We start from the raw sequence: 20,996 nt of genomic DNA, 5'->3' as shown, positions 1-20,996 counted from the left end.
ACTTATTTAGAACATCCTAAACAATCCTTTAATATAAGGATAAGCAAATGTTTCAAGACACTAACTAAGATTTCTGGTTAATAGAATTAGGGGTGGGCGCGGGTCGGTTGCGGCCACGAAACCTCCAATTCGTCATCCGTCTACCAAATTGGCGGGTTGAAGAAAATTAATCCGCATCCGTCCGTCAATCCGGCGGATGTGGATTGAGCGGATTGGCGGTTTGGCAGATGGATGCGAATCGGTTTGGCGGTTTAAAATTTTATAAATTTTCAACATAGTTCAACTTGTGCACTTCCTCAAAAAAAAAAAGAAAAAAATAAAGAAAGTATTACAGTCAATTACTTAAAAAAGTAATACAATTATTGCATGTCTCATCCAAAGAAAGAAAGTTTGAAACTTTTGAATATCACAATCACTGCATGCCTCATCCATATATTATAATCACAGCATGCTTCATCTACATAAAGTATTACAATACGTGATTCTTAAAATATAAAAACAATTCAAACCACCAAAACCATGAACAGAGTAATAGTAGAGATTGTATGTCTCTGTATTGTTACATTTCTATATGTTTTTGAAAACAAAAACCAACCAGCATATATCATATTTTCTATTTATTACTTTTAGAGTTAGATTTAAAAATCAAAAAATATAGATAAATAATGCGTTTATTTTTTTCAATTCAAAAAATATATTCAAGTTGAAAACTTTTTTTCAGCAGAATATTTAAACTATTTTTCAATTGAAAACACAAACAAAATATTTAAACAAATTGAAAATACAAAGTCTTATAAATTGCTAAGGGTGCTCGTGGTTTGGCGGTTCGGTTGCAACCAAAGGAACTTCAAATCCGCCATTCGTCCGCCAAATTGGCGGATTGAAGAAAATCAATCCGCAATCGTTTGCTCGTCATCACGAAATGCGACAGATCAGATCGATTCGGTCGATTTTGACGGATCTCCGCTACTCACTCCTAAATAGTATACCATAAACTTTAAACTTGAAAAAAATTAAAATTTTAAAGTATATGTAAATTATTATTTATTTATATTAGTAGAAAGAAAAGATAAAGGCATGGTTGGCTATTCGAATCAAAACGCCACACGGCAAAGATCCAACGGCGACCGACATCAACGAGTCCATACCACTAAGGACACGTGCCCTGTGAACGCGTCAGACATCTGGACACGTGTCGATCAGAGGCTCATTTGTAACGCCTACAAATAAAAATCAGTGAAGCTTTTAACACTTGCTCACAGGTCAGAAGAAACAAGTCTCTCAATTTTCTGGCCTCTACTTTTTTAGATTAAGGCAAATACTCCTAATTACTGCCACTACAAAAACTACTTGAAAAATGGCAGACAAAACCAAGGTCCAAGCTGAGGTAATAATCAAGACATCTATTTAAGGGAAAATTACATTTCAGAGATTTTTTAAAAAAATTTATTCACTACTTAATGAAAAAATTTATGATTTTACTTTTTAATATATATATATATATATAATTTACCATTAATTTGAAAATATTCCCTGCAAATTCACTGAAATGAAATGTTTATGAACATGTCTATGAAACCCATTTAATTATTTTAAATATATTTTAGGATTGAATTTGTATAGCGTAAAATTTATAAGTAAAATAAATTTAAATCATAATTTTGAATAATTTTTATATAGTTAAAGTCTATTACTGTAAGTTTAATTAGTCTTTCTTGCTTGCTTATTAATTTTTTATCACTTGACTACATGTTAGTAACCAGGAAAGTTGTTTAGAAAATGTATAGATGGTACAGATGTAGAACTTGATGTATTTGTGGCAAACTTCTCTAACAAATCTAGTCCATGTTAAATTTTGAATAATTTTTTTAGAATTTTTTTTTGAATGTGTAGTTTTACTGGTCTTCAAAGCACTGTAAATCTTGTGTTGTTGTATTAGGACTTGTTTTAGGTCTTTCTATTTAGCTTGATGGACATGTCCAAGTGACTCAAAAAAAAAAAATTAAAAAAAATTAATTTTTTATTATTGAATGGCCTAATTTTTCAAAAATTATATTAAATAAGATATCATTTTAATATTTGTCTAATGGTTTCAAAAATCTTGGGTCCTTTATTGTTATTAAGGTTTTAAAGATTGATATATAGAGAATTTTTTTTATTTTTATATCGATATTTATTAATATATTCCCTCTATCCTATTTTGATACTTTCTTTTGAAAAATTTTAAACTTTTGAAGCAGATAAGTAATTATTACATTTGAATTTAAATTTTAAAATATTAATTTATAAAGTACTCTTCTATTCTAATTTTTAAATCAATTTTATAATTACTTCTTAAGGGACAACTTAAAAAATTTCTAAATTGAAGTGTTTTCAAAATGAACATATACTTTGGGATAACCAAAAATAGAATAATGGGACTAATAAAATGGGATGAAAGGAGTAGTAATTTATAGTTGATATTAATATGTTTTTTACCGTTTATATGCTCTGCCAAAAAAAGTCTCAATGATCAGAAAACAGAAATAGCTTATTCTTTAATTTCTAAATAATTAATTTTTTAAATTGATTTAAATCATTCATATAATAGGAGAAGGCAGGTGTCGCCAAAGAAAAAGCGTCAGAAACGGCCCAATCCATCCAGGAGAAGGCTGCGGCGGCCGCCAAGACCACAAAAGAGCAGGCCGCGGTGGTCGCCCAGGCCACAAAGGAGAAGGCGGCGGCGGCGGTGGAAATACTGCAGAAGACAGGGGAGCAAGCGGTGACCATGGCACAAGGTGCAAAAGAGTGTTTTGGGGAAGAAAGATGATCCAAACAAAACCACTACCACCCCAAAGGACTGCTAGATTGAATTGACATTTGAAAGTTTTTCTGTTGGTGGTGTTGTCTGTTTTTAGTTCTATTTATGTATTTTGGTCTTTGGGCATGTTCTCTTGGCACTTTAGGCCCCGTTTGTTTCCAGAGATGGAATGGAGGGGATTGATAGTGAGGGGATTAATAGTGAGGGGATTGTTAGTGAGGGTCGTTTGTTTTCAGAGATAGAATGGAGGGGATTGATAGTGAGGGGATTAATAATGAGGGGATTGTTAGTGAGGGGATTGATAGTGAGGGGATTAGTAGTGAGGGGATTGATAGTGAGGGGATTAGTAGTGAGGAATTGTTAAATTATTTTTATATAAAATAATAAAACAAATAAAAAAATATAAAAAATTAAAAATTATATTTTAAAAACAATTTCCAATATATAAAAAATAAAAAAAATAAAAAAATTTCTAATCCCCTCACTATTTTTCTAATACCATCTCTACCTCCTCACTATGAATCCTCTCCCCAAGGGTATTAGTAATACCAAGGTATTAGTAATACCCTCCCTATCTCTCAAAACAAACAAGGTATTAGTAATACCAAGGTATTAGTTAGTCCCAAGGTATTAATAGTCCCAAGGCTATCTCTCAAAACAAACACCCCATATACTAATCCCAAGGTACTAGTAATCCTAATCCCCTTGCTATAACCCAAAACAAACGGGGCCTTAGAGTAATGTATGGTGACACAGTCAAATATCGGTCTAGTTGATATATTGGTAAATATTGACATGAGTCCCAAATATCAATATTTATTAGCCGATATTTGGAGTCTTGCTAATGAAATGTGCTTTTAACTTCTGCGTCTCTCTGATTATATATCACTTTAGAATTCGATAAATTTGATTATATGTCACTTGAATTTGAAATTGAAAATTTTAAATATTCGATTCAATAATCCAATCAGATCTATTTAAACATTCGACAATGTGAAAAGTAAATTTAACTGTTTATTGCGGATTTTAGACGGTAAATTGGCATATCATAATGAATTAAAATTTGATAAGTCTATTACCAATACTATAACAGTATGAATTAAATTTATAAATATTTCATGGACTCATTCAATTTTTCATTGGAAAAAATTAGTAGGAGAAAATTTCAGAACAAAACAGCACCTCAAATTTTTTTTTTTTTTTGAAAGACCATATATATATATACACACACAATTCTAATTGGGGTTGGGGGGGATGAAGAGAAGAAAGAAAGATAGCTAAAAACTGTGAGAGCTAATATTTTAATAACCCTAAAATGGTATATTCACATCTTTTAAAACAAATGCATGCAAAAATATTATATGTTTTTTTTCTTTTTATTCTTTTTTCGCTTCACTTTCTACCATTGTTATTTTTCATTATCATCTTCTTCTTTTTTCTAATCAAACCAGTCCCTAGAGTTTGAAACTTATAACGCTGTGTTTGGTTGGGAATTTGAGGAGGGATTTAGAAAGAGAAATGAAAATAGGTAGGTGAAATGTGAATAAAATATGTTTATATTTCACCAAGTTTCGCACACATTTTCTCCTTTTCTTTTCAAATCTCTCCCGCAATCCCTCAACCAAATACAGTGTAAATGAATTTATCATGACAAAAAATAAAAAAAGGAAAGTAAACAAAATTTAGCATTTATTTCATTCAAAAGAATATTATAAAAATTGATAATCCGATATCTAATCCGTTTAATAATTTTTAAATTAAATGGATTCAAATAATCTGATCCGTCAACTGATGTAGATGGAAGTGTTGGTGGTGGCCTGTGGTGGATGAGAAGGGAGGAAAGGAGGCTGCATTATGAGAGTGGTGAATCATGACAAGTGGTTGTGGTCTACCGTGAGATTGTACAAGCGGAGAGGAAAGGTTGTTAGTTAAGTTGTGTTTAGATCATTTAGGAAAGGTGATTCATTAGTTGGGTGGAGTGTCCAAATGAATATTTTCCATCCTTCACTAAATCATAGCATAAAGATAGTAAACGAGTCATGTTTAGTTCCAGAAAATTTCATATATATATATATATTATTTAGAAAATATAATATTTGTGAATTAAAAAAAAAAAATCACCAGATACCAAAAAAAACAAAAAAAAAAATGAAAATTCAATACATTTTCTTATTTTAATTTTTTAATTTTTTTTTGGTATAATTGTTTTTTTTTTTTTACTTTTTAAGTATTTTAAAATTAAGTAGATATAAAAATTTGATTAAAATATTTTTAAAAATTATCAAAAATACAAAAATATGAATTGAAAACTCAACAAATTATTTTTGGAAATTCAAAGTCAAACAAGATTGTATCCCAGAACACGATATTAATTTTGTTGTCAAATATTCAAATCCCCTAGGCTCAATTTGTTTATGATAAAATAGGTAGAGAATAAGCAAAATAAAATAAAATAAAATAAAATAAATAACTTTTATGAGTTTATTTAGCATGAAAGTGATAGAAAATAGAACAAAACTAATTTTCTTATACAATACATTTAATTTTTAATTTCCTGAAAAATAAAATATAAAAACACAAGAATTATCTTTTTCTTACAAAATTTTCATCTTAATCAAAATTCTTATGTCACTCCCAAGCAGTCGATAACAAACATGGGTGCTTCATCTGTGAAATTCATTTTTATGTATCAATCAAAAGCCAAGTCATCACATCCGTTGATGTCACTAAAGTCCTGCAATGGTTCAACATTACCGCCCTCTTCATCAGTTTCCATGGCATCCTCAGATTCCTTGTCTTCACTTTCATCGCTGTCCTCATAAACAATCGGTTCTGTTGTGGCATTCTCATCGAAACCATCCTCGACAGTCTGTATAAAGAACACATGCATTATTAAAATTTTGCACCTACTAGTTCCATTTATGCATTTAGAAATTACTCACCGCTGTGTAAAGCAAGTCTACGCAACTAGATAGTCGAAGAGCCGGATGGGATGTTGAAACTCTAGATTCTATGAGCTGCAGAGAAGCCAAAAAAATCCCATAAGAAATAAGTAGTAAGGCAATACTGAAACAAATGAGATTAGAAAATTGATCATGCAATTGCGTTGAGCAATTTATTGAATTTGTATACGACAAATTGTACCCACACACAAAAAATTCATATCACGATATAGAAGGAAGAAAAATATGTTGTTTGCGAAATCATAAAATCAGCTTATTACAAACAATAAATATTATCTTTAATTTCCCATAAATTTACTAGTCGTGACCTGATATAAAGAGTTGAGGGCACTTATAGAAGATTCCTGGGACATTATTCCACTTGCATGTTGAAGAAGCAAACTCCTCAACCATGGAAGGGCACAAGCCACCCCTGCTCCCCTGTCAAGAGAATATATCATAAACAAATCATCAACCTCTAATATTGAAACTACAAGTTCGAGCAAAAAGAGGTGTGAATTTGATTATTGAACACTAGACAGACAAAAACCAACACAATATCAAACTTTCTCAGCTAGCACTGTACAACCAATATAAATGACACATTGAAAATAATTTGATAGGTTCACTGAGTAATGGGTGGTCAGTAGTGGTCCATTGGCTCTCAAGCACGAGTTAGCACTAAGAGATTCATCAAATATAAAACAGACAACGGATGATTAGTAAATAGTATGCATTTAAAGTCAATTCAAGCATGGAAATAGAAATATTGGTAATACTTGATAAAATGATCATTCATCAAATAGTACACGAGAATGGCTTTGTGCATAGAAATCCTTTTCATAACATTTCCCGCTAAAAAAAGTTAGATGTCAACATGAGTCCACAAAAGCACGGGACCAAATCATCAAAAGTTCCTAATACTAACAAACTAGTTGAAAATTTCACAATAATATGTAACATTCGAAACAATACTTCAATCCATCATACATAGGTATTATATAAAACCAATTAAGCCAAACGTGCTTTACCTAGACCGGATTATAGATATCAGTGAGTCTAAAAGTTTGATAACATCAGATGGATTTAATAGTGAGACTGAATTTGCAATCACCTGCAAGAAATACCAGGAGGGTAGTATTAGGTGAGCCATACCTTCACATCATTAAACATTTAACCAAAGAAAAAGGGACTAAGGGAGAACCTTATCATCCTGGGTATGTAAGCACTTTAAGATTAGTGCTCGATCATCAGCATGTAGCGCTTGCTTAAGCAAAACATGAACAGAATCCGCACTTGGAGGCATCACGTGCTGAGAAATTTCTTTTTTCTCAATGCTTTTAACCTCGTTATTCTCTAGTAAATTTAAACTTGCAAGTTTCTCACCCATGGTTGGCTCATTTAAATCCTTGTCAATTTGGCTTCCATCCATTGGCTCTTCATGAGCTGTATCTAGCAGCAAAGCCAGTTTATTGGTTAAAATAATCTGAATTGTTCATTTTATCAGTATTCATCTTATAAAAAGAATCCCAAAGATCTGAATATTAACACGTTAGCATAGCATGAATTAACGTCAGTCAAAGATTCAACTTGACAATACAAAGTCCAATCTGTGAAAAATTAACTTCACCAAGGTTTTGGTTGTCATATCACCTGACTCACAAAAAGGTCTTGGTTTTTTCAGAAAAAAAAAAAAAAAAAAAAAAAAAAAACCTAAAAACTAAAAAGGATATTTTTAAAATGTAGCAGCACGTTTATTAGGTCATGGCAAACTTCAGCCACCAATGGAAAAGTAACCTCTAATAGTTTTCTGTTAGTTATAGCACCACAATGGAGAATGATAAGTAAGTCCTTTATGAAAAGCTCTTCCACAGGAATCTCCAGGTCGTTCCCAAAAACAGTCCCACCCAATAGTTCTAGAGCTGGGACCTCATCATCAAATAGAGAGACGGAAAGAACAAAAGAGAAAATTAACAGACTGTATTCAAAGCTCACGTCAAGTTTGTGTTGCCTGTCCAAGGTCCCATAGCTAAGGCCAACAAGGTACTAATTAGAAATCATCTGAGACAGCTCAATGGGTTTCATATGTTCTTTCACTCCACATTCCACACAAATCAGCACAGTTTGAACTTTTATAAAGATGACTGGATTCTAAAGTACATGTGCTATGAAATTTTGAACTGCATCGGCTAGACATGATTAGGCTTTATCTTTAAACTCCAGAAAAAATCTTTATCTTAAAAGCATCAACATATAAAAGATATGATTTCTTTTGTGTAGGCAAACATACAATACAAAGACTGACTCAACTGAGATCTGACCACAGAATCAGTGTACACGTAACCTGCTTACCATTATCAATTGAGTTCTCTGTATCTGCAAGATCCGGGTCAGATGCTGCGCGTTTCTTATTGGATTTTTTCTTTTGGATTGGTAAAGCTACTGCTTCTAAATCGTCTTCATGTGGGCCTGTCAGACAGTTTTCCGTATCTATACAGAATCATTAGAAAGAAATTCCAAAAAAGCACAGTATTTACACCATATTACATACATGTCACAAAACACGAAAGGAATCACTTGGCTTCCACAGTATACATTGTAACTCATGCTTAACTCTTCAAAAAGAAAAGTGAAAAGTTGTGACAAACGGACTGCACAGAAATGGTATGACTTGAATTCGCACCTTGTAATTGCTAATAGAATCAAAATTAGTTATTAACATTGAAACTAACATTCTTTTAAAAGATAAAATTAGACCAACTTTACGAGCAGAAATCGTGACAAAAAGATTCCTATAAGTTAGAATCATGATAAAATTAAACATTTTCAGCAAACTGAAGATTGAATTGAAAAACCAAATGAAAAAAATAGAAATGGTTTCCCACCAGACAGACAGACAACATCACAGAACTAGATTGATAAAGCATCGAAAAGTTAAAAGAGCAGCAATGAGAATAATTCTCATCAAAAGACAAATATATATATATATATATATATATATAAAGGCAAAAGCAAAAGCAATAAAGACAAAACTGTAAACAAAGCTCATAGGTTTTTATATTCCAGCAAGAGAACAAAAGTTTGCCTCACCTATTCCTGCAACAACACCATTTTCTTGAATAGTCTCACTACTTGTTTTCTTTGTTTCATCTCCAGCAGTTATAACAATGTCCTCCGCTGGGTTACTAATGTCCAAGAAAGAAAACTGTGGAGAATCTGTGGAACCATATGCAATAAGGGCAGTCACTCGTCCATCGTTCTCTACAGCATGTAATCTGGCAGCCATTATTGAAAAGCGACTCTTCTTTCCACTATTTTGCAAGTCCATTTCACCTTTGCTAGCTTTAACTGTCACCTTAACTGGACATATCTCCTCCTCAGAGATGGACTTCAAATTCCACACATAAGCTACACCTGACTCTGAAACCGAGAGGACAACTAAAACGTCCTCTCCATTGGTACTATTCTTACATTCAAATGCAATAGGAGGATGTCTCATGGAAAGAATAGGTCCTTTGCTTTTAACTCCAGTACTCAAATCACACTTCCACACTTGAAGATGTTTCTCGCCAGGCCCAGACGTAACAATGGTCTTGGCATCATCAGAAATGGAAATATGCTGCACCAGACCCTGAGTGATATGGACAATAAAAAATGTTAGTTCTCTGTGATTTTTATGTGTTGTCCAACAAATGTCAAGAAACTAAGGTAACTTGCCTCATTGGTAGAAAACTTCAACAACTCTTTCCCATTTTCCCAATTAAAAATTCGTATCTTACCACTGGCTATGGCTAAGATTTTCTCATCTGCCATAACAAATGAAGAGATAAAGTTAAAAACAAAAAACACTGGGTTAATATTACTTAGAAAATATGAGGGAGAAGAACTCCGAAAATATGAGGAAGAAGGAATATATTTCTGTTATATTCAAAACTTCTTATTTTACAAGACCAAATGACACTCCTTATATAGGAGATATTACAAACATCATTATAACCCATTATATGCCACTTACATATTATATACATGCCACTATCTACCACCAACACCACTATCATATTCTATACATGCCACTATCTACCACCAACACCACTATCATATTCTATACATGCCACTATCTACCACCAACACCACTATCATATGCCACTATCTTATTATATGCATTAACACAAATTTCCAGCACTCCCCCTCAAGCTGGTTTGAAGATATCTTCCATAGCCAGCTTGCTAGTCAGCTTATCAAATTGCTTCTTGTGTAGTCCCTTCGTTAGTACATCAGCTAATTGTTCACCTGTTGGAAGGTAGGTCATACAGATTATGCCAACATTAATTTTCTCCTTGATGAAATGTTTATCCACTTCTATATGTTTTGTGCGATCATGTAGAACTGGGTTATGAGCTATAGATATAGCTGCTTTGTTGTCACAATAGACCTTCATAGGTGTCGGGTGAGAAAGCTTTAATTCTTCAAGAATTCTTTTAATCCACATTACTTCACAGATTCCATGGGCAACAGCTCTGAACTCTGCTTCTGCACTACTTCTAGCTACCACATTCTGTTTTTTACTCCGCCATGTAACTAGGTTCCCACCTACAAAGGAGCAGTATCCGGATGTTGATCTCCTGTCTGTAACACTTCCTGCCCAGTCTGCATCTGTGTATACTTCAACTTGAAGATGTCCATGTTTCTTGAACAGTAAGCCTCTCCCTGGAGTTCCTTTCAAATATCTTAAGATCTTATAAACGGCCTCAAAGTGCTCTGCCCCTGGTGAGTGCATGAACTGACTTACCATGCTGACTGCAAAGGCAATATCAGCCTTAGCAGCTTGTAACTTCAAGTTAGGCTCGATCGGAGTCTCCACCATCTTACAACCAAGCATACCTGTTTCTCCAAGGAGATCAAGAACATATTTTCTCTGATTAACAAATATACCTTCCTTGGATCTTGCAAATTCCATTCCGAGGAAATACTTGAGGGCTCCCAGATCCTTAATGTGAAATTCTTTTGCGAGTTTCTCTTTGAGGGCTGCTAACTCTGCTTCATCATTACCAGTTAAAATGATGTCATCAACATAAACAATCAAAATTGCAATTTTACTGTTTTTTGAATGTTTATAAAATATTGTGTGATCTGCTTGACTCTGCGAGAAGCCACAACTGATAACTGCCTTCCCAAAGCGTTCAAACCATGCTCTTGGTGATTGTTTGAGTCCGTATAACGACTTGTTCAATCTGCATACTCTGTCGCTTCCAAGTCTCTGCTCAAATCCCGGCGGTAGGCTCATGAACACCTCCTCTTCAAGATCACAATTGAGAAATGCATTTTTAATGTCAAGTTGATGTAGAGGCCAATCTGAATTTACTGCAAGAGATAACAGTACTCTGATGGAATTTATTTTAGCAACAGGAGCAAACGTCTCCTGATAGTCGATCCCATAAGTTTGAGTGAAGCCTTTAGCCACCAATCTCGCCTTGTATCTCTCAACGCTTCCATCTGCGTTACATTTTATCGTAAACACCCATTTACACCCAACTGTTTTCTTGTCTTTGGGTAGATCAACTATCTCCTAAGTACCACTTCTCCTTAAAGCATTCATCTCCTCCATGACTGCTAATTTCCAATTCGGATCATTCAATGCTTCCTGTATATTCCTTGGAACAAACAAGTGTGAAATCCTAGATGTGAAAGCTCTATGGTTTTTAGACAGTCTTTGATAGGAGAGGTAATTTGCAATAGGATGTTTAATGCAATTTCGGACACCTTTCCTAATTGCTATAGGAACATCAAGGTCGGAAATAGAAGGAATAGGATTACCTAAAATTTCGATGCCAGAACTCGGGTGGACATTCGGGTCATTAGGATGGACATTCGGGTCATTATTCCTCAGATGAAATCGCTTCCTAGTATAAACCTGAAGCTCAGGATTTAGATCATTTTGTAGTACTTCTCCCCCTAAACAAGAATCTTCTTGACTAGGCACCATAGAACTTGGTTCTCCTAAGTGATCATTATCAGACAGATGTGGTTTTTGTGTAGGATAAATGACATTGGGGAGCGGGATAGAAATATCCCAAAAACGGTCTTCTACTCCACTTGTCTCCCCCTGAAGAGAAGTGTTGGGGAAATAGGATTTTGTTTCCACAAATGACACATCCATACTCACATGAAATTTCTTGGTTTGAGGATCGAAACACTTATACCCCTTTTTGTTTGAGGAATAACCCCAAAAAAACACATTTTATAGCACGGGGGTCAAGTTTTGAACGAAATTGACTAGAAACAAGAACATAGGCAGTACATCCAAAAACTTTGGCGGGTAAATCAGAAAACAACCTCGTGTCAGGAAAAAAAGTTTTGAGACAATCGAAAGGTGTTTTGTATGTTAACACCTTTGTAGGCATCCTGTTTATCAAATAAGAGGCTGTTAAAATTGCTTCACCCCATAAATATTTAGGAGCATGCATGTAAAACATTATAGCACGTGCTACTTCAAGTAGATGTTTATTTTTTCGTTCTGCAATGCCATTTTGTTGAGGGGTATCCCGACATGTAGATTGATGAAAAATCCCCTTTTTTTCCAAAAACTCACCCAACTGCTCATTGAAATATTCTGTTCCATTATCAGAATGTAAAATACCAATTTTGGTTTGAAATTGGTTTTCAATCATATTGTAAAAATTTGTGAATAAATTTTTCACGTCAGATTTTTTATTCATCAAATAAATCCAACATAAGCGGGTATGGTCATCAATAAATGTAACAAACCATCTTTTACCAGAAAGAGTAGTGATTTTAGAAGGGCCCCAAACATCACTATGAATCAAATAAAAAGGTTTGGAAGCCTGGTAAGGTTTTGGCAAATAAGTAGAGCGATGGAATTTTGCAAAAATACAACTTTCACAATGAAAAGAAGAACAATCAATCCCTTTAAAGAATTCGGGAAATAAATGTTTCAGATAAAGAAAACTAGGATGTCCTAGCCTATAGTGTCATAGCATTATTTTTTCTCGAACAGAGATTGAACTAGTACTATTAAAGCTCTGAGCTTTTTTATTACTAACAGGTACTTCATCAAAGTAGTAAAGACCTTCAAGCATCCTAGCACGCCCAATCATCATCCCCGAGTTCTGGTCCTGAAATTCACAATGGGATTCAAAAAATGTAACACGACAATTAGAATCCTTAGATAGTTTACTGACAGACAAAAGGTTACAGGCTAAGTTGGGGACGTGAAGAACAGCATTGAGATTAATTTTCTCAGTTAGTTTAATAAATCATTTTCCTGCAATAGGTGAAAAACTACCATCGGCTATTCTGATTTTGTCATGACCAGAACAAGGGAAATAGGTACTAAATAAATGGGAAAAACTAGTCATGTGATCGGAGGCACCGGAATCTATGATCCACGGAGAGAAGTTTAGGCAAGAGAAGGCTTTAGGATTTCTACCTGTTTGTGCCAACAAAACACTAGGAGTACCGGATGAGGAGTTGGATTTTATCAGCTTTAAGAGTTGATCAATCTGCTCTTTGTTGAAGGGACCTGAATCGGCTTCATTAGCGGTAGGAAAGCCACGATTCTTCTCTCCTTGTTTGCTGCTTTTCCAGTTGACAGGTTTGCCATGGATCTTCCAACACGTTTCGCGTGTATGGCGAGGCTTGTTGCAAAAATCACACCAGACCCGTGGCTTATCATCAAACCTGCGTTGGTAATTTGCAGCCTTGTTGGCCGCAGCATCGCTAATTAAAGCAGAAATTTCAATTGATTCACCAGTACCTTTTTTCTTAAGTATGACGCTCCTTTGGCTCTCTTCCCTTCTGACTTCGGCAAATACTTCGCCAATGGATGGGAGAGGAGGTCTGCCAATAATTCTTCCTCGCACTTCATCGAACTCAATGTTGAGGCCGGCAAGAAACTTGTAAATACGGCTGTCTTCCACAGTTTTCTTGTGGTGGTTGCAGTCGTCAACCGATTTCCATTCGTATGTGTTGAAGATGTCAAGATCCTGCCACAACCTTTTCAATGAATTGAAATATTTGGTGACGGAATCATCTCCTTGACGAATCTCTCCCAACTTCAAAGTTAATTCAAAAACTTGAGATTGATTTCCTAGGTCAGAATACATCTGACTAACATTATCCCACAATTCTTGTGCAGTAGGATAGCACATGTAATTAGAGCTTATATCCTCCTCCATGGAATTGACCAACCATGTCATAACCATGGAGTTTTCAGCGTCCCAATTGTCGAACAGCGGATCATTAACAACAGGAGCCTTCTTGTCACCAGTGATGTAACCGATCTTTCCTTGCCCACGGATATACATCCGGACAGATTGTGACCAGCGGAGAAAATTATCACCATTTAGGCGGATGGTGGTGATTTGGACAGAGTGAGAGTTTGACGTTTTCACCGGAATGGCAGCGGCAGGGGTTGAAGTGGTTTCGGACGTGACTTCCGACATGGCTACGACGATTTTAGGGCTGCTGTGTTTTTTGTAGCTCTGATACCAACTTAGAAAATATGAGGGAGAAGAACTCCGAAAATATGAGGAAGAAGGAATATATTTCTGTTATATTCAAAACTTCTTATTTTACAAGACCAAATGACACTCCTTATATAGGAGATATTACAAACATCATTATAACCCATTATATGCCACTTACATATTATATACATGCCACTATCTACCACCAACACCACTATCATATTCTATACATGCCACTATCTACCACCAACACCACTATCATATTCTATACATGCCACTATCTACCACCAACACCACTATCATATGCCACTATCTTATTATATGCATTAACACAAATTTCCAGCAATATTGTAGAGAACTGCAATGCCTTAATTACTCACCACAAAAGGCTGAAGAAGATATATGAGTCTTTGAAACTTTGAACTGCCTTACAACTTCCCCTGTTTCTGAGTTCATCTCAGTTGCCACTCCGTCATTACCAACTGTATAAAGAATGCGGCCTCTATTTGTAAAAGATAGACCAGCAATGCCACTATGCAGGAAAAGAGAGAATAGTATCACTCATCAAGCTGTGCACTAGAGGCCAATGTAACAATACACTTGTGTTGCTTATGCAAAAGTTACAGACAATGAACTTCTCATGTATGAGTATTTAGCATAACTAACTAACGTACCCAGCGTGACATGTAGATTTCCACTTCTTCTCACCACTGAAAACATTAACGGTCAAAATTTCACCAGCATCTGCGCCAAGAGCTAATAAGCAAGTACCACGCCCTTTGCTGCGCTAAAAGATTGGAAAGGAAGCAAAAAATCCAAGTATCACATACTAATTATACCAAATTTGTAAGCAACCAAAACAGGAAACAAACAACAATCTTAAGGTCTTTCCGAGAGAGCATGATATCACCTTCTTCCCAACAAAACTACAAGCCATACAAGAAAAACTATCATCAGAATCAGCATCTGACTGACTCCACTCTGCCAATAGACTTCCATTACTTGTGTTCCAGATCTGCAAATAATGCATCAAGTTTTTTTTGTGCATTGGGATTATAACATATAAAAGTACAAACAAACATGTATTACACCAACAACATTGTCACAATATTTCCTTGGTAAATTCCAGCAAAAACAATTTCGAGGTATTTAAGTATAAAGCCAAAGAATAAATGCTTGGAAAACACAAAAACAAAGAAACAAGTAAAGAAAAAGTTTTTCCTGTCCTGAATTTATTTCCTGTATTCTTTGGCGTTCCATGACAGTAATTCACAAATGAAAAGACAGACTAATATTTTACTAAGAAATGCAAAAAGGAGTCAGAGCCAAATTTGAGATTTACACAAACTCCAAACAACTTTTTCCTGAATTAATTTCACTTCCTAGGTGACAGATGTGGAAGATAAGAAAAGAGAACTGATAAAAATCAGTTCCAGAATAACCAAATAAAAAATTAAAGTTACTATGAAAACAAAGATTAAAAAAACATAATGCAAACATATGATAAATCTGATTGAGTCAGTGAAATTACATGCTTCTAACAGTGCTAATTTTCAATTTAATACATGCTAGTTCAAACTATTACATAAATGTGCACAACACTAGCAGGAGTTTTGAACTTTTGGATTGCACTTGTACCCATCTACAATTCAATAAATTGATATATCAAATGTCTAGGTTTTCCAACTCATTGTTACAAACTACATGGCATAACTGATTCATACTCAATCAAATTCACAAGTAAATTTAGCAAAATGTTTAAAAACAACCAATTTTTTTTTTTTTTTTTTTTTGGTGTCATTTTTCTAATCCTTCTAGTCTATTTAGGGGAAAAAAATTCAGTGATCACATTATTAGTTATCCTTTGTAATGAAATTCCCTATTCATGGTTTACTTTCTTATTTTAGCACTTTGTCCTTTTCTTTTAATTTTGTGACAAAAAAAAGTAAGTGATAATACTAATTTACATTGGCACCTCTATGAAGATTAGAAAGTTCTTAGATCCCTAAATTCAAACATAAATGAATACAAATAAATTTCAGTTGATAAAACCAGGCACTAAAACACTGAAAGGGGGAAAAAAAAGAAAGAAAGCATAATTCATATTCACAAACTAAAAATAAATGTGAATAGCATTGCACAAACCAGAGTTGCAACTTACATAGACACACAAAAGAACCCTAGAAATAATGAAAATTTAAGTAAAACCCCAAAATGATCCAACTTTAACTAAATATTGGGTAAATTGGGGTAGGGAGGGCTCAACACGACCCTTATTCATGTTAAAAATCAAATTGATGGGACATGTACTTATAGAAATGATTATTTTTTAAATTATATCTGTCTGTCTATTTTTTTAATTTTTAAAAAAGATAAATGTGATTCAAAATCCAATGGATCTTAATTTTTTTACATAAATATTCTACTGTCTTTTCATAAATTCTCCCCAGTAAAGTTTCCTGAAAACCCTACGTATATGAGTATATATATATATATATATAGAGAGAGAGAGAGAGAGGGAGAGAGAGAGAGATGACCTTGACGAGTCCGTTAGGGGATATAATGGCGAAATAGTCGCCTTGAGGAGTGAAAGAAGTGATGAGAGATTTCAGTTTCAGTCTCGCCATGGAAGAAAATCAGAATCGCAGAAAGAATTTTAGAGAGAGAAGGAAGAAGAAGAGGAGCTGCGGAGACGAACGAGAGGGACAGCCGAGGGTTTTGAGCAGCCTCACCAAGGGTTTTGCGGGGTTTTGGCTAGAAAAACAGCAAATAATCATTATTACTCTTTACCCCCTCAACTATCGCATTACTGCACTAAATCCTTATTTTTTTTTTTTTTCATATTCATTTCATCTTAAAATATTAGTCATTTATTTTATTTTTCATTATATCAAAATATTAGTCTTTTTTCAAAAATTAAAGAATAAAATAAAATAAAATAAATTTACTATTTTACCCTTTTTTAAAATTCATTAATAATTGTAGGAGCCGAATAATGGTATACGTAGGAAAACCAAATGAATCTGAAGAAAATTAGGATATATATTATTCGGCTCCGTCCTGAGGGACCGTGAAGCCGAATAGTTAAATCGGCCATAGAATCAGACGTACAAGAAGCCGAGTGCGAATAGGCACACAACAAAATGGCCGAGCGAGCAGTTATGCGTTGGATTAAAAGTGGGCCCAACCTCCGAGACTAGAGACGAGTATAAAAGAGTGGAGCATCAACCAAAGAGAGGTATGTGAGACAGAAAAAAAGAAACTTAAGACACAAGCAAGTGAGAAAAGATATATACTAACTTGTCCGTCGAAATGCTAATTCCGGCACCCTCGAACGGAGTGTTAATCATTTTTTCAAGTGGCAATCAGAGGATCAGGAACGTCCTTCAGGATCCAAGAGTATTTTCAAACCACTTCTCCACAATTAGCACCGTCTGTGGGAATAGTCAAGCACATCCATAGCGGGCGTCACAGAAGATCCTCTGATAGTCGCTGACGAAACTACGCCAAGAGACGACTTCACTCCAAGAAACATGCTTGGACCGGAGAATATCGCCGCACGACAGGCCTTGAACTTCGATTTAGTAGCTCAAACCTCACCCTCAACTTCAATGCATAAAACAATGCAGGCGATTATGGATCAAACAAAGCAAAATGAACAGTGGCTAGAGACATGATGGCTGAGAACAAGCGCCTGCGCCAGGATTTGGCCTTGGAAGTTGTAAAATCCCAACAAGCCGCATGCCAAGACGGGGGTTGACCTTCGGGAAAGAAGGATGATCGACGACGTCGACTTCGGAAACGCACTAATGACAGTGATTCTGACTCACTATCCCCAGAACCCAGAAAAAAAGGACGAGTTGATGTATCCAGCTCATCTGAAGGAAATCTGTATGTACGGCATAAATGAGGGAAGAGCAATGACTTGGATGAGGAAGATAAGCATGACCCCTTTGTGCGACAAATTGCAAGGGTCGTACAACCCCAAAAGTTCAAAGCATCGTTGTTCACCCTCTATGACGAAAAATCGGACCCTACCGATCACATTCGCCATTATAAGCAAGCAATGACACTTCATGCTGACGACAAAACCCTCATGTGTCGAATGTTTCCAAGCAGTCTGGAATCGTTGGCCGTCATATGGTATTAAAAACTGGAACCAGTGTCGATTAAGAGCTTCTATCAGCTCCAGAAGTCCTTTAGGGGTAGATTCATCACTAATGAGATCCAGCCAAAGCAAGCCGATTCCCTCTGGGCGATGCAAATTAGAGCAAGCGAAACCCTTCGTGAATATTCGGTACGCTATTAGGAATGCTTCAATCTGGTAGATGATGCTTGCAATGACTCCATGGCCATCACCTTCTTTAAGATGGGATTGCATCCTAATGGTCCCCTCCGTAATTCATTAACCAGACGGCCCCCAAAACAGTCTGGGCGTTAATGAAGAAGGTCGAAGAATATTGCAAAGTGGAAGACGATGCCCTGCGGGTCAAAGACGGACATAAAGTCGTTGAGACGGCTACGTCGGGAATCGTTCAATTGATTGGCGTCGTGCCATCAAGAAGTCTCGAGCCGCGGAATCAAGCTAAACGAGACAAAAGGCGTGACTTGCTCCAATCAAACGATCAATGTTCACATTGAGCTAATGAACAGTATCGAGTGGATAGCAGGTGCACATGACGCTCAGGCAAGAAATATGCAGAGTTAATAGAGCCGATCAGTAAGATTCTGTCGAAAGTTCGACACCTTTCGTTCTTCAAGTGGCCGTCCAAGATGACGGGACCTCCCAATACAAGAAGACGGGATAAACGGTATGAGTATCGTAAAGACCAGGGTCATGACACCGATAGTTGTTATGCACTAAAGGATCACTTGGAGGAGTTAGTGCAAGACGGTCGTCTTACGCAGCACGTCCGAAAGAACAATCCAACAAATACAGTAGCTCTACGGCTGGATTCACCTCCTCTTGGTGTAATTCATATGATATACAGCTTGCCGACGACATCCAAGGTGCATACAATTCAGTTGCAGTCTAGCCCCCATAGCCCAATCACGCCAGTGAAACGGAGCCATGAAACTGGAAGGATTAGTTTCGATAATAGTGACTTTGTTGGAGTAACTCACCCCCACACTGATCCCCTTGTCATCAAGTTACGCGTAAACAGATTCACCATTGAGCATGTTCTCATTGACCAGGGGAGCACTTCAAAAATAATGTATTAAAAAACTTTTGTCAAACTTGGCTTCACTGACTCGGATCTGTCTCTGGCTGATTACCCGTTATTCGACTTCAATGCTAACCCGGAGTATCCTTTGGGCAAAATCACACTACTAGTTCGGGCGGGCACCAGATCAGTAGATGTAGAATTTTTGGTTATCAAGCTTCCTTCGCCATATAATCTCATCATGGGAAGAACTTGGTTACATACAATACAAGCCGTGCCAAACACCTACCATCAACTACTTTGTTCTTTGACTGAGTATGGTATCGAGCAAATTCGAGTTTCTCATAAATCGGCATAGGCATGCTATCTTCTTGCTACAAAGAGACCGAGGGAGTTGGAAGTGTATTCAATTGAGGTACCGGATAGAGAAAGCCTCGAAGACATTGGGAAGACCCCAAGTGAAAAGGCAACTGAAGCCCTGGATTGGATCGAAATTGACGGGAATCCTGACAAGTTCTTCATGATCGGTGCTTCCCTGGATAAAGTTGAAAGGCAAGAGTTAGTATCCTTTTTACTCGGCAATATCGATGTGTTTGCATGGTCACAATATGAGATGCCAGGAGTGGATCCATCTGTGGCCCAGCACTGTAGACACCTCATTTTTGACCGACCTTAAGACTTAGACGTCATCGATTGAGCGCTCGGTGATGGCGTATGTTGTGCTCATTTTGAGTCTCCGAAGTTTTAGCTAAAAGCCTTGCCTCTGGGCCTCTGAACTCTTTTGTGCTTCGGCTCGGTTTGTGGACTGAATCTTGTTTTCTCTTCTCGGAGGGAGGGAGTGGTCTTGTAGACCATCTCTTTGTGGTCATAGATTACTTTTTGTGGTCGTAAGCCACTTTTCCCGTTTGGAGACTAGTTTTCGATTTTTGGAGCCTTTGGCCGCGCGCCTTGGCTCGGGACCGCTTAACGTTCTCCGTTTGGCGTGATTTTTGAACCACACCTTGTTGCCTCTGCCTAGAGGAACACTGTGGTCCAGGAGACCACTTTTGTGGTGGCATACCACTTTTGATGTTCGTCAGCTAGTTTTCGGGGCTTTCAGCCGCGTGCTTTGCCTCCCGATCTCTCGTCTTGCATCCGTTTTGGTTTGTTTTTGGTACAAACCTTATTTTCCTTGTTTGGAAGGTGGTACAAGGGTGTGAGACCACTTTTTCTCCTTGGAGACCACTTTTCTTTCTGCCAGCCAGTTTTCTGGTCGAATAACTGGCTTGCTTGACCTTTGGGCCACATTTTCTGGTCGGCCACCACACCACTAGTCTTCTTTCATGCTCTAGACCTCTCCCATCTATGGCTGTAGACACCCCATTTTTGACAGCCCATAAGACTTGGGCGTTACTGATGGTTTACTTGGTGATAAAAGGTGTGCAGGGCAAAGACCCAATTTCTTCGGCAATGAGAGGGTCAAATCCCAACTTCACATCCCATTTTGGACCAAAGCTATTTTGAATGGTTTTTAGACCTTAAAACCCTCTCTTTCAAAACATTTTTGAAATAAAGTTTCTACGATGATCCGAGGCTCACATTTTGTCAAAAAATGCGCTTTTCG

At 36.3% G+C, this 20,996-nt stretch overlaps 2 protein-coding genes and 1 non-coding gene across 6 annotated transcripts; 2 read left to right on the top strand and 1 right to left on the bottom strand.

The window, feature by feature from the left end:
• Positions 1-1,180: 1,180 nt before the first annotated feature.
• Positions 1,181-3,671, top strand: LOC114307034 (uncharacterized). The gene is made up of 3 exons (XR_014356120.1): positions 1,181-1,387; positions 2,591-2,945; positions 3,537-3,671. It is a non-coding gene; the product is annotated as an uncharacterized LOC114307034 (transcript).
• Positions 3,672-5,258: 1,587 nt separating this feature from the next.
• On the bottom strand, positions 5,259-17,044 carry LOC114307032 (WD repeat protein). 4 transcript variants are annotated; one of them, XM_082907629.1, is made up of 12 exons: positions 16,766-17,044; positions 15,139-15,243; positions 14,903-15,015; positions 14,609-14,760; positions 9,460-9,548; positions 8,833-9,373; positions 8,095-8,232; positions 6,947-7,194; positions 6,774-6,856; positions 6,072-6,183; positions 5,743-5,817; positions 5,259-5,669 (listed from the first exon to the last, which is right to left on the bottom strand). In XM_082907629.1, the coding sequence occupies exons 1-12, from the start codon at positions 16,853-16,855 to the stop codon at positions 5,490-5,492; spliced, it is 1,926 nt and encodes a 641-aa protein (XP_082763755.1). In that variant the 5' UTR covers positions 16,856-17,044; the 3' UTR covers positions 5,259-5,489. The 4 variants fall into 4 exon arrangements, with proteins under 4 accessions (XP_082763755.1, XP_082763756.1, XP_082763757.1 ...); XM_082907630.1 differs by having other exon boundaries at positions 6,947-7,188; XM_082907631.1 differs by having other exon boundaries at positions 8,095-8,211; positions 16,766-16,984.
• Positions 17,045-19,001: 1,957 nt separating this feature from the next.
• LOC145812877 (uncharacterized) lies at positions 19,002-19,451 on the top strand. Its single transcript, XM_082908102.1, has one exon. It carries the CDS (start codon positions 19,002-19,004, stop codon positions 19,449-19,451), a length of 450 nt encoding a protein of 149 aa, XP_082764228.1.
• The last annotated feature ends 1,545 nt before the right edge of the window (positions 19,452-20,996 follow it).

Source organism: Camellia sinensis, chromosome 15, assembly GCF_055761805.1.
Source record: "Camellia sinensis isolate YWXY chromosome 15, ASM5576180v1, whole genome shotgun sequence".
In the NCBI taxonomy this organism is placed as follows: Eukaryota; Viridiplantae; Streptophyta; class Magnoliopsida; order Ericales; family Theaceae; genus Camellia; species Camellia sinensis.
The sequence above is the reverse complement of the archived record's forward strand: the minus strand, read 5'-3'. Positions and strand labels throughout refer to the sequence as shown.

Bases quoted from the DNA above. Each gene is read 5' to 3' on its own strand.
- LOC114307032 (XM_082907629.1), bottom strand. From the start codon at position 16,855: ATGGCGAGACTGAAACTGAAATCTCTCATCACTTCTTTCACTCCTCAA. The intron at 9,374-9,459 runs GCAAGTTACCTT...CATATCACTCAG, and splicing joins TGAAGTTTTCTACCAATGAG to GGTCTGGTGCAGCATATTTC. The intron at 6,184-6,773 runs GTAAAGCACGTT...TTCTCTTGACAG, and splicing joins ATATCTATAATCCGGTCTAG to GGGAGCAGGGGTGGCTTGTG.
- LOC145812877 (XM_082908102.1), top strand. From the start codon at position 19,002: ATGACGGGACCTCCCAATACAAGAAGACGGGATAAACGGTATGAGTAT.